Here is a 13181-nt window from a genome sequence, read left to right as displayed (position 1 = left end):
AGTTTGAGACAAGCCTGGGAAACATAGGGAGACCCCCCCCGTACCCCGTCTCTACTAAAAATAAAAAAATTAGCCGGGCGTGGTGACACACGCCTGTGGACCCAGCTATTCAAGAGGCTGATGGGGGAGGATCACTTGAGCCCAGGACTTCGAGGCTACAGTGAGCCTTAATTGCACCACTGCACTCCAGCCTGGGCGACAGAGAAAGACCCTGTCTCAAATAAAAATCACTTCAAAATAGATTTAAGCCTTAAACACAAGACCTCAAACTAAAATTACTAGAAGAAGAAAATATAGGGGAAAAGCTACATGACTTGGTTCTCGGCAATGATTTTTTAAAATATGACCCCACATGTTCATTGCAGTGGTATTCACAACAGCCAAGATAGGGAATTAACCTAAGTGTCCATCAGTGGATGAACGGATAAAGAAAATGTGGTGGCCGGGCGTGGTGGTTAACGCCCGTAATCCCAGCACTTTGGGAGGTCGAGGAGGGCAGATCATGAGGTCAGGAGATCAAGACCATCCTGGCCAACATGGTGAAACCCATGTCTACTAAAAATACAAAAATTAGCTGGGTGTGTGGTGGCACATGCCTGTAATCCCAGCTACTCAGGAGGCTGAGGCAGGAGAATCGCTTGAACCTGGTGCGGGGAGGTTGTAGTAAGCTGAGATTGCGTCACTGCATTCCAGCCTGGTGGTGGCAGAGTGAGACTCCGTCTCAAAAAAAAAAACAAAAAAAAAAAACAAAACAACAACAACAACAACAACAACAACAAAGAAAGAAAATGTGGTTTATGACCAGGTACAGTGGCTCATGCCTGTAATCCCAGTACTTTGGGAGGCAGAGGCGGGCAGATCACTTGAGGCCAGGAGTTCGAGACCAGCCTGGCCAGCATGGCGGAAACCCTGTGTCTACTAAAAATACAAAAATTAGCTGGACATGGTGGCACGCGTCTGTAGTCCCAGCTACTCGGGATACTGAGGAACAAGAAGTGCTTGAACCCAGGAGGTACAGGCTGCAGTGAGCTGGGACTATGTCACTGCACTCCAGCCTGGGCGCCAGAGCAAGACTCTGTCTCAAAAAAAACACAAAAAAGTGATTTTTATATATAATGGAATGCTATTCAGCTTTAAAGAAGAAGGAAATGCTGTCCAGGCGTGGTGGCTCATGCCTGTAATCCCAACACTTTGGGAAGCCAAGGTTGGCCGATCACCTGAGGTCGGGAGCTTGAGACCAGCCTGACCAACATGGAGAAACCCCGTCACTACTAAAAATACAAAATTAGCTGCATGTGATGGCACATGCCTGTAGTCCAGGCTACTCGGGAGGCTGAGGCAGGAGAATTGCTTAAACCTGGGAGGCAGAGGTTACAGTGAGCCGAGATTGCACCATTGCACTCCAGCCTGGGTGACAAGAGCGAGGCTCTGTCTCAAGGAAAAAAAAAAAAAGAAGGAAAGGCTGACATCTATGACAACATGGATGAACTGGGAGGACATTATGTTAAGAGAAATAAACAAGGCATAGAAAGACAAATCCTGCTTGATTTCTCTCAAATGTGTAATCTAAATAAGTTGAACTCATAGTAGTAGAGAGTAGAATGGTGGTTACTAGGGGCTGGGGAGATGTTTGTCAAAGGATACAAAATTTCAGTTGGGAGGGATAAATTCAGGAGATCTATTGTAGGCCAGGCACGGTGACTCACACCTGTAATCCCAGCACTTTGGGAGGCCAAGGCAGGTGGATCACCTGAGGTCGAGAGTTTGAGACCAGCCTGACCAACATGGAGAAATCCCGTCTCTACTAAAAATATAAAATTGTTGGGCATGGTGGCGCATGCCTGTAGTCCCAGCTACTCGGGAGGCTGAGGCAGGAGAATCACTTGAACTCGGGAGACAGAGTTTGCAATGAGCCAAGATCACGCCATTGCACTCCAGTCTGGGCAACAAGAGTGAAACTCCGTCTCAAACAAAAACAAAAACAAAAACAAAAACAGAAGAGATCTATTGTATAACATGGGGACTGTAGCTACTATGAATATGTATTGTATTCTTGAAAATTGCCTAAAGAACATATTTTAAGCATTTCTAGCACAAAAATATGAGGTAATGCATATATTAATTAGCTTGACTTAGCCATTTCACAATGTATACATATTTTAAAACATCCTGGCTAGGTGCACGGTGGCTCACTCCTGTAATCCCAGCACTTTGGGAGGCTGATGTGGGTGGATCACCTGAGGTTAGGAGTTTCAGACCATCCTGGCCAACATGGCGAAACCCCGTCTCTATTGAAAATACAAAAATTAGCCAGGCGTGGTGGTGTGCATCTGTAATCCCAGCTACTTGGGAGTCTGAGGCAGGAGAATCACTTGAACTCGGGAGGTGGAGGTTGCAGTGAGTCGAGACTGCGCCACTGCACTCCAGCCTGGGCAACAAGAGTGAAACTCTGTCTCAAAAAAAAAAAAAAAAAAAAAAAAAAGAAAACATCCTGTTGTACACAGTATGTATTTTTTTTGTCAATAAAAAATCAATAAATTTTAAAAAGAATAAAAGAATAATAGAGTGAAGCTATTTCCCATGGCTAGCTCCTCTTCTTCCTTTAGATTTCATTTTACATGTCACTTTCTTTTTTTTTTTTTTTTTTTTTTTTTTTGAGACAGAGTCTCGCTCTGTCGCCCAAGCTGGAGTGCAGTGGCCGGATCTCAGCTCACTGCAAGCTCCACCGCCCGAGTTTACACCATTCTCCTGCCTCAGCCTCCCGAGTAGCTGGGACTACAGGCGCCTGCCACCTCGCCCGGCTAGTTTTTTGTATTTTTTAGAAGAGACGGGGTTTCACCGTGTTAGCCAGGATGGTCTTGATCTCCTGACCTCGTGATCCGCCCGTCTCGGCCTCCCAAAGTGCTGGGATTACAGGCTTGAGCCACCGCGCCCGGCCTTACATGTCACTTTCTTGGAGAGGCCTTACCAACCTAACTAAAGTAGTTCCCCAGGTTTTATTTTTTTCACTGGGTTCCTATGCCTCCCCCACCAGTCTAAGAACTCCATGAAGCCAGTATGTCTTGTGTTCAGTACATAGGGAAGACTCAATATGTCTTTGTTGACTGAATGAAATGAAAGAAGTCCTTCAACATCCTGCCCCTCTGCTCCCTCAACCCCCAAAGCACCAGTACTTTGTCTTCTCTTCTCTTGGGATATAATGGAAGAGGAGTCTTCTACCAAGGCCGTTCTCTGCCACTTTCCTCAGGAAGCTCCTTGCCTCCTTGATTCATTCTCCTGTATACTTTTTTTTTTTTGACACGCAGTCTCGCTCTGTCGTCCAGGCTGGAGTGCAGTGGCCCAATCTCAGCTCACTGCAACCTCTGCCTCCCAGGTTCAAGCGAGTCTCCTGCCTCAGCCTCCCAAGTAGCTGGGATTACAGCACAGGGCACCATGCCTGGCTAATTTTTTTTGTATTTTTAGTAGAGACAGTGTTTCACCATGTTGGTTAGGCTGGTCTTGAACTCCTGACCTCAGGTGATCTACCTGCCTCGGCCTCCCAAAGTGTTGGAATTACAGGCGTGAGCCACAGGCACTGCCCTGTATACTCTTCACTAATCCTTTCCTATCAATATTCAAATAGGTTCTCCTTAAACAACCAACCAACCACAAATCCCAAAAATTTCTTCCTCTACCAGGCACATGACCGCCCTCTTGCCTTGACTTTCAGGGCTCAGTTGTCCCCCGTATTCCTTTTATCTTAGTCTCCTTCTCTTTTTTTTTTTTTTTTTGAGACACAGTCCTGTTCTGTCGCCCAGGCTGGAGTGCAGTGGCGCGATCTGGGCTCACTGCAAACTCCGCCTGGGATTACAGGCACACACCACCATGCCTTGCTACTTTCTTTGTATTTTTAGTAGAGACGGGGTTTTGCCATGTTGGCCAGGCTGGTCTCGAACTCCTGACCTCAGGTGATCCGTCCGCCTCGGCCTCCCAAAGTGGTGGGATTACAGGCGTGAGCCACCGCGACCGACCCTCTGGCTCTTTCTAAAGACTGAGATTTCCCAAGGTCCTGTTCTTTTAAACCCCCATTGAAAAGTGTTGGGATGGAGTCTGGGAAGGAAGAGCTGAGGAGTGGGGCTGGGTTAGGTGGGGAATAAAGAGAGGGGTATGAAAAGCCCGAGGTCTGGGTCAAGAAGACGGGTATGGGAGAAGGATTTGAGCTACTCTGACGTGTAGCGAGGAAGACAGCAGGGAGGCGCGTGCCCGGGAATGACAGCCTCATGCACAGCCGAGAAAGCAAGCGCGCGTGCGCTTAGCGGCCTCTCTGCGCCTGCGTCTTCCGTGCCAGTCTTTCGCAGGCAAAAGGAGGACGTAGAAAAGGTGACACCGGAAGCTCACTCTTCACCCGGAAATGGTTATTGAAGAACATGGCGTTGCTGGTGCGAGTCCTTGTGAGTGAAGGAGTAATTTTCTACGGTAGCCCTCTGGGTCCCGGGTTGGAGTTCGACAAGGCAGGGCGTGAGGGATTGGAAGGAATTGCAGGAGGGGAGCCTGTGTTATAGCTAGGCTGCGTGGCCGCTTTTCCGTGGGGAAACTGAGGCAGCTTCCTACCTCTTCCTACCCCCGTTTTGACCTTAGCTCCCCTATCTTTCGAGGAGGGGAAGAGTGACATCTGGCCTTTATTTGATGGGGTTTGCTTTTCCTTCCGTCCCCCATGTAACTGCTTCCCCTCAGGGAGAGGAGCATGTAGGACACTGATTGGAGTTTCAGGAGACCTGGGTTCTAGTCCCTGACTGTCACTGATGCATAGGGTGACTTTAAGCACGTCACTTTTGGGCCTCATTGTCCCTATGTGAAAAACGAGGATATTTATCTCCTGCAGTCCCTTTAGATTCTGAGATTCTCAGTGTTTCTTTCATAGGTCATAAGTCAGTTCTTAACTGTACAGTTAGGTGGAATATAGATTATTAGATTGAAAGCTGCGTGAGAATTGGAGCTATGTCTGTCTCGGTCGTTTTCACTTTGCCTAGCATGATGTCTGGCACATCATAGGTGCTAAATGATTACTTGTTGAATAAATGAATGAAGTAAGGAAAGACTACTAGACTCTTTAGCACCCGTGTATGAAACTACTGCACCTCTTGAGATTTAGTCCTGATCCTTCTAGCATACTCTTTCCTCTAGGAATTAAAAGAGAAAAGAAAGTGGCAGCAGAAAAAACGTTAGGATACAGAGCTTAGTTTTTAATCATGGAGGGATGGGAGGGTTTATAATTTTAGCGAGTCTTCAAATATTGGGTCAAAGACATAGATTTTCATAGTAGACATGGTCTATTCCTGCCTCTGGATATCTTTTGAATTGTTATTTTACATTTGTGTTTTTGATCTTTTTATATATGGCTTACAAGGACGGCAGTTTTACTTCTTGTGTTCCTTGCCAGCCTAGCAGAGTGAGGTACCCTGAATTGCTGTTCAGTAAATTTTTAATTGTAGAATCCCCCCGTAACTGCCAGAAAGATTCACCTGGTGAAGTGATTGTTTGATTTCAGGCCAGAAATTGATTCAGAAATGAGGACTGCTGGGGAAATGGCAATTAGTATGATCTGAATTTAGTGTTTTTTTTTTTTCTTCCCCTCCCACCCTTTAGTTGTTTTTTTTTGAGACAGAGTCTTGCTCTGTCGCCAAAGCTGGAGTGCAGCGGTGCGATCTCGGCTCACTGCAACTTCCACTCCCAGGTTCAAGCGATTCTCCTGTGCTAGCCTCCCGAGTAGCTGGGATGACAGGCATGCACCACCACACCCAGCTAATTTTTTTTTTTTTTTTTGGGACAGAGTCTTGCTCTGTCACCCAGGGTGGAGTTCAGTGGTGTGATCTCAGCTCACTGCGACCTCTGCCTCACAGGTTCAAGCGATTCTCCTGCCTCAGCCTCCTGAGTAGCTGGGATTACAGGCGTGTGCCACCAGGCCAGGCTAATTTTTGTATTTTTAGTAGAGACGGGGTTTCACCATGTTGGCCAGACTGGTCTCAAACACCTGACCTCATGATCCGCCTCCTTTGGCCTCAAAGTGCTGGGATTACAGGCATGAGCCACTGAGCCTGGCCTGATAACTAACATTTTATAGGGCACTTACTATGTGCTAAGCACTTTAAAATACTTCCCTAATCCTTATAACATCCCTTTGGAAAGGAGGGCATGTTATTTCCTCTATTTTACAGATAAGAAAATTGAACCACAGAGAAGTATTCCTGGCCAGGCTCGGTGGCTCACACCTGTAATCCCAGCACATTGGGAGGCTGAGGCAGGTGGATCACTTGAGGCCAGGAGTTCAAGACCAGCCTGGCCAACGTGGTGAAACCCTGTCTCTACTAAAAATACAAAAATTAGCCAGGCCTGGTGGTGGGTGCCTGTAATCCCAGCTACTTGGGAGGCTGAGGCACGAGAATTGCTTCAACCCAGGAGGCAGAGGTTGCAGTGAGCTGAGATTGCGCCAGTGCACTCCAGCCTGGGTGAAAGAGTGAAACTCTGTCTCAAAAAAAAAAAGTATTCCTGAAACATTCTTGTTAGTCTTGTCTTATTTTTTCCTCTTTTTGTCTTGTCAGCCAATATTTTCCCTTCTCCAGTGATGGGTTTGGGAAGGAGGAGGAAACAAACACTGCTATTGTTGAGTGACTACAGCAGAGAGCCTGGGCATTTGATCAGTAGAACTGGACATACTTATGGTTTTTATGGGTTGTCCTGGGCATTGGTGATCGTTTTTGCTTTTCTTTGGAAATCGTAAAAATTACAGAAAGCCACCCTGTACTTTAGAAAATTTTTAAAAATTGTGGTAAAATACATATAACAAAATTTACTGTTTAAACTTTTTTTTTTTTCTGAGATGGAGTTTTGCTCTTGTTGTCCAAGCTGGAGTGCAATGGCGTGATCTAGGCTCACTGCAACCTCTGCCTTCTGGGTTCAAGTGATTCTCCTGCCTCAGCCTCCCGAGTAGCTGGGATTATAGGCCCGCACTTTTTAAGTATACATTTCTGTGGTATTGAGTGCATTTACACTATTGTGCCATCTTTACCACCCTTATCCACAGAATTCTTTTCATTTTGTAAAACTGAAACTCTGAACCTATTAATAGTTCTCTATAGTCTTTTCTCCCCAGCCCCTGGCAGCCACCGTTCTACTTTCTGTCTCTGTGAGTTTAACTACTCTGTGTACCTCATATAAGTGGAATCATACAGTATTTGACCTTTTGTGACTGGCTTATTTAATTTAGCGTAATGCCCTCAAGGTTCATCCATGTTGTAGCATGTGTCAGAATTTTCTATCTTTTTTTTTTGGAGATAGGGTCTCGCTCTATCATGCATGCTGAAGTGTAGTGGCTCAGTCATAGCTCACTGCAGCCTTGACCTCCTGGGTTCAAGTGATCCTCCCACCTCACCTCCTGAATAGCTGGGACCACAGGTGTGTGCCTGGCTAATTTTTTTTTTCTTTTTTGTAGATGGGGTCTCCTTATGTTGCCTGGGCTGGTCTTGAACTCCTGGGCTCAAGCAATTCTGTTGCCTCGGCCTCCCAAAGTGCTGGGATTACAGGCGTGAGCCACTATGTCCAGCCTGTTTAATTTGTTGAGGAATTGTTCTACTGTTTTCCACAGCAGATACACTGTTTTACATTCTCACCAGCAGTGCACAAGGGTTTCAGTTGCACCACATCCTTGCCAACACTTAGTATTTTCTGGTTTTTGTTTGTTTTTGAGACAGGGTCTTGATCTGTCACGCAGGCTAGAGTGCAGTGGTCCAGTGACAGCTTACTGCAGCCTCGACTTCTGGGCTTAAGTGATCCTCTCATCTTAGCCTCCCGAGTAGCTGGGACTACAGGTGTGTGCCACCAAGCCCAGCTAATTTTTACATTTTTAGTAGACAGGAGGTTTTGCCGTGTTGCCCAGGCTGGTCTCAAATTCCTGAGCTCAAGTGATGCTCCTGCCTCTACCTCTCAAAGTGTTAGGATTACAGGTGTGAGCCACCACACGTGGCCTTATTTTCTGTTTTTTTTTTTTTTGACAATAGCCATTCTAATTATGAAGTGGTGTCTCATTGTAGTATTGATTTACATTTCTCTGGTGGCTAATGATATTGGGCACCTCTTCAGGTTTTTTTTCTTTTTGAGATGGAGTTTCGCTCTTGTTGCCCAGGCTGGAGTGCAATGGCGTGATCTCGGCTCACTGCAACCTCCGCCTCTGGAGTTCACATGATTCTCCTGCCTAAGCCTCCCGAGTAGCTGGGATTACAGGCCCACACCACCACGCCCAGCTAATTTTGTATTTTTAGTAAAGACGGGGTTTCCCCATGTTGGTCAAGATGGTCTCAAACTCCCGACCTCAGGTGATCTGCCTGTCTCGGCCTCCCAAAGTGCTAGGATTAGAAGTGTGAGCCACCGTGCCCAGCCTTAAATTTTGTATTTTTAGTAGAGATGGGGTTTTGCCATGTTGGTCAGGCATGACCCACCGCATCTGGCAAGTTTTTTATGTATTTTGAGTATCAGTCCCTTATCAGATATATGATTTGCATGTATTTTTCCTATCCTATGGGTTGCTGTTTCAGTCTGTTGATACTGTTATTTGATACACAAAAGTTTTTAATTTTCATGAAGTCCAACTTTTTTTTTTCTTTTTTCTTTTATTGCCTACTCTTTTTTTTTTTTTTTTTTTTTTAACAGGGTCTTGCCCTGTCACCTAGGCTAGACTGCAGTGGCATAATCTAGACTCACTGCAGCCCCTGCCTCCCAGGTTCAAGCAGTTCTCCCGCCTCAGCCTCCTGAGTAGCTGGGATTACAGGCATGCACCAGCACAGCTGGTTAATTTTTATGTTTTTAATAGAGAGGGGTTTTTCCCATGTTGGCCAGGCTGGTCTCGAACTCCTGGCCTCAAGTGATCTGCCCACCTCAACCTCCCAGAGTGCTGGGATTACAGGCATGAGCCACCATGCCTGGCCCTAATATTGCCTACTTTTTTGATATCGTATCCAAGAAATCATTGCAAAATCCAATGTCATGAAGCCATTCCCGTAAGTTTTCTTTTAAAAGTTTTATTGTTTTAGGTCCTACATTTTGGTCTTTTATCCATTTTGAGCTAATTTGTGTACATGTTACAAGCTTTTACTATATTTTATGAGCTGTTTTCTCAGTGACCTGCCCTGGGATTACAATGAACATCTTAATTCATAACAGTCTTGTTTGGATTAATACCAACTTGATTTTAGTAATATGTAAAGACTTTCTTTCTATGTAGCTCTGTTCCTTCCCCCAGGTTGTGTTATTGGCATCTAAATTACATTTTATCCATTATATGTCTACCAATGTATATTTATAATTATTTCTTCTTGTAGTTGTCTTTTAAATTAAAAAGAAAAATAAAAAAATTACAAACAGAAAATCCATTTATACCATATTTTTTATTTACGTAAACAGTTACTTTTACTAGTCTACTTTATTTCTTCATGTAGATTTGAGTTATTCTGTAGTTTCCTTTCATTTCAACCTGAAGGTCTCCCTTATTCTTGCAGGGCAAGTCTACTACTGACAAATTCTTTCCATTTTGCTTATCTGGGAAATCTTCATTTTTCCTTCGCTTTCGAATAATAGTTTTGCCGGATATAGAATTTTTGTTTGAAAATCTTTGTCTTTCTGTGTTTTGACTATTTTATCCCACTGTCTTCTGGCTGCTACAGTTTCTGAGAAGAAATCAACTGTTAATGTTCTTGAGGATGCTTTGTATATGATGAGTTTCTTCTCTTGCTCATTTAAAGAATCTTTGTCTCTTGGCAGCTTGCATATGATGTGTCTGCGACTCTCTTTGTGTTTATGCTATTTGGAGTTAGTAGAGCTTCTTGGATTCCTAAATTACCATTTTCCATTATGTTTAGGATGTTTTCTGCCATTATTCCTTCAAATATTTTTCTGTCCTTTTATTTTCTTTTCTTCTGAGACTAATTATACATATATTGGTGTGTTTGATGGTGTTCCACAGTCTGAGGCTGTTAAATTTGTTCTTCTTTTTTTCTTTTTTGCTTTTCATTTTGAAGCTATTAATTTGTCTTTATTGCTTTTCCTTTCTGTTCCTTGGACTGGATAATCTAAATGGACCTATCTTCAAGACCACTGATTCTTTTCTTCTGACTGTTGAAATCTGCTGTTGAGCCCCTCTAATGAGTTTTTCATTTTAGTTGTTGGACTTTTCAATTCCAGAATTTATTTTGTCTTTAGAAAAATAACTTCTCATTCTGTTGATATTCTCTTTAGTGAGACGTCATTCTCATACTTTCCTATAGTTTGTTTGTTTATGTATTTTTTTTTTTTTTTTGAGACGGAGTCTGGCTCTGTTGCCAGGCTGGAGTGCAGTGGCACCATCTCAGCTCACTGCAACCTCCACCTCTTGGGTTCAAGCAATTCTCCTGCCTCAGCCTTCTGAGTAGCTGGGATTACTGGTGCCTGCCACCACACCTGGCTAATTTTTGTATTTTTAGTAGAGGTGGGGTTTCATCATGTTGGCCAGGATGGTCTCAAACTCCTGACCTCAGGTGATCCACCTGCCTTGGCCTTCCAGAGTGCTGGGATTACAGGTGTGAGCCACTGTGCTCGGCCACTTTCCAATAGTTTTTTAGACATGTTTTCATTTAGATCTTTGAACATATTTGAAATAGTTAAAAATCTCTTTGTCTGCTATCTGGATTTTCTTAGAGACAGTTTCTATTGATTGCATTTTTCCCCCTGTGTGTGGGCCATACTTTATTGTTTCTTTGCATGTTTTATAACTTTTTTTGGTTGAAAACTGGACATTTTAAATAATGTGGCCACTCTGGAAATCAGATTGTATCCCTTCCCAAGATTTGTTGTTGCATTTTTGTTTAGTGACTTTTCTGAATTGATTCTGTAGTCTGTATTCTTTGTCATTTGTGGCCACTGAAGTCTCTGCTTAGTTTAGTGGTCAGGTAATGATTAAGCAAATTTCTTTAAATTTCTGTTAAATTTCTTAAAATTCTGTTATCACTGCCTGGAAGCAGTGAGTATCCCAGTTTTTCCTGTGGGGCTCTGTGTGCATGTTGGGATGTACCTATAACTCTCTGCCAGACATTCGATAACTACGCCTTAACTTTCACTTCCTGCTGTGCAGAACCTCAAGGTCAACCACAAGTAAGAGATGTTCTTAGATCTTTCCTGAGCATGTGCACAACTTTGGGTATGTGCACAGACCTGGGTATGTTCATGGCTTCCTAGATGCCGTGAATATGTTGGGACTTTTCTAAGCCCCTGTGGATGTCTCATTCACCAGCTTTTCCTTTAAACCTTTTTGGTTAGTCTATTGTTTTCTCCACCTGTTGTTCACTGCCTCAGGAAGCCATGAAGTCAAACAGTTACCTCTATTTGTTTTCAACCAGTGCTCCTGGGGAAAAGGTTTTTATCACACTGGGTGAGTTCTAAGACAGTCTTGAAATAGGGCCTTCTAAGGAACTATCAGACAGATTGAATAATGCCAATTCTTTGTAAGGCTTTGATGAACATCATCCCCATTCTGGAGTCAACTTTTCTCTTGAGGAGACTAGTTCGTTTAGTGGTTGTTGCTATTTAGAAACCAAATCTGGATGCTACATGTGCTCATTGCTACTGGAGTGTCATTGTCTGCAGGCCCTATGAAGATGTGGGTGGGAAATATATATATGTCTATATATACACATAAACATGCATACATCTTTTTCTTTATATATTAAAAGCCCACACCAGTTATTCTAAATCCATTTTAATACCACAGGGTTTGTTCTACTCTTTTGCCTTGCCATATTTGTTAACTCCTTTCTCTGATAGAAACCTGACCCTTCACCCTTAATGTATTTATTGATTTACTCAAATCTTTCCTGTGTGTAATCAATCTTTTGAAAGCTCAGATTGAAAACTCCCAACAAAGTGGGAGGAGGCAGTGTATTCAGTAATTTTTTTTTGTTTTTGAGACGAAGTCTTGCTCTTGTCCCCCAGGCTGGAGTTCTATGGCGCGATCTTGGCTCACTGCAACCTCCGCCTCCCGGGTTCAAGCAATTCTTCTGCCTCAGCCTCCCAAGTAGCTGGGACTGCAGGTGCACGCCCCCATGCCTGGCTAATTTTCTTGTATTTTAGTAGAGACGGTTTCACTGTGTTGCCCAGGCTGGTTGCAAACTCCTGAGTTCAGGCAGTCTGCCCACCTTGGCCTCCCAAAGTGCTGCAGTAATTTTTTGTTGTTGTTTGAGATGGAGTCTCACTCTGTCACCCAGGCTGGAGTGCAACAGCATGATCTCTGCTTACTGCAACCTCCTCCTCCTGGGTTCAAGCAATCCTTGTGCCTCAGCTTCCCGAGTAGCTGGGATTACAGGTGCGCGCCACCACACCCGGCTTATTTATATATATTATATAATTTTTAGTACAGACTGGTTTCACTATGTTGGCCAGTCTGGTCTTGAACTCCTGACCTCAAGTGATCCACCTCGGCCTCACAAAGTGCTGGGAATACAGGCATGAGCCACTATGCCCGGCCTGTATTCAGTAATTTTTGAAGGAATGGTTAAACATTCTCTTCTTCCCTCTGTGGAAATATCCTTTTGTATTATAGCATGCCATATTGTAACTGAAAGGAAAGTTTGTTACCGTAGTATCTGTTCTTTGGACTCCGGAATTGAATTAATATCCATGGCATTTGGAATATAGGCACCAGCGGTGACTTATAAAGTGGATTTCGACTGGGCGTGGTGGCTCATGCCTGTAATCCCAGCACTTTGGGAGGCTGAGGCCAGGGGATCACCTGAGGTCGGGAGTTCAAGACCAGCCTGATCAACGTGGAGAAACCCCGTCTCTACTAAAAATACAAAATTAGCTGGGCGTGGTGGTGCATGCCTGTAATCCCAGCTACTTGGGAGGCTGAGGCAGGAGAATCGCTTGAACCCAGGAGGCAGAGGTTGTGGTGAGCTGAGATTGCACCATTGCACTGCAGTCTGGGCAACAAGAGCGAAACTCCGTCTCAAAAAAAAAAAAAAGTGGATTTCATGTTTATAATTGATTTTCATTATTCACAGATTCTATATTTGTGAACTCACCTAGTTGCTAAAATTTATTTGAAACCCCAAAATCAATACTTGCGGCACTTTTGTAGTCATTTGTGGACATTTGCAGAGGGTAAGGAATTTGAGCTGCCAATG

General features: G+C 44.0%; 1 protein-coding gene across 9 annotated transcripts in view; it reads left to right on the top strand.

Moving 5' to 3' along the window:
• The first annotated feature begins 4382 nt into the window (after positions 1–4382).
• UQCC1 (ubiquinol-cytochrome c reductase complex assembly factor 1) overlaps positions 4383–13181 on the top strand; it is a 110176-nt gene continuing 101377 nt past the window's right edge. For all 9 annotated transcript variants that reach the window (XR_012419304.1, XR_012419303.1, XM_074005161.1 and 6 more), the window contains exon 1: positions 4383–4430. Coding sequence is in view for 4 of the 9 variants with exons in the window: in XM_045362822.2 (XP_045218757.1) it covers positions 4407–4430 (24 nt within the window). In the remaining 5 variants the exon portion in view is untranslated. The remainder of the gene's footprint in view (positions 4431–13181) is intronic.

Source organism: Macaca fascicularis, chromosome 10 (genome assembly GCF_037993035.2).
Source record: "Macaca fascicularis isolate 582-1 chromosome 10, T2T-MFA8v1.1".
Classification (NCBI taxonomy): Eukaryota; Metazoa; Chordata; class Mammalia; order Primates; family Cercopithecidae; genus Macaca; species Macaca fascicularis.
This window is presented reverse-complemented; position numbering and strand designations above follow the sequence as displayed.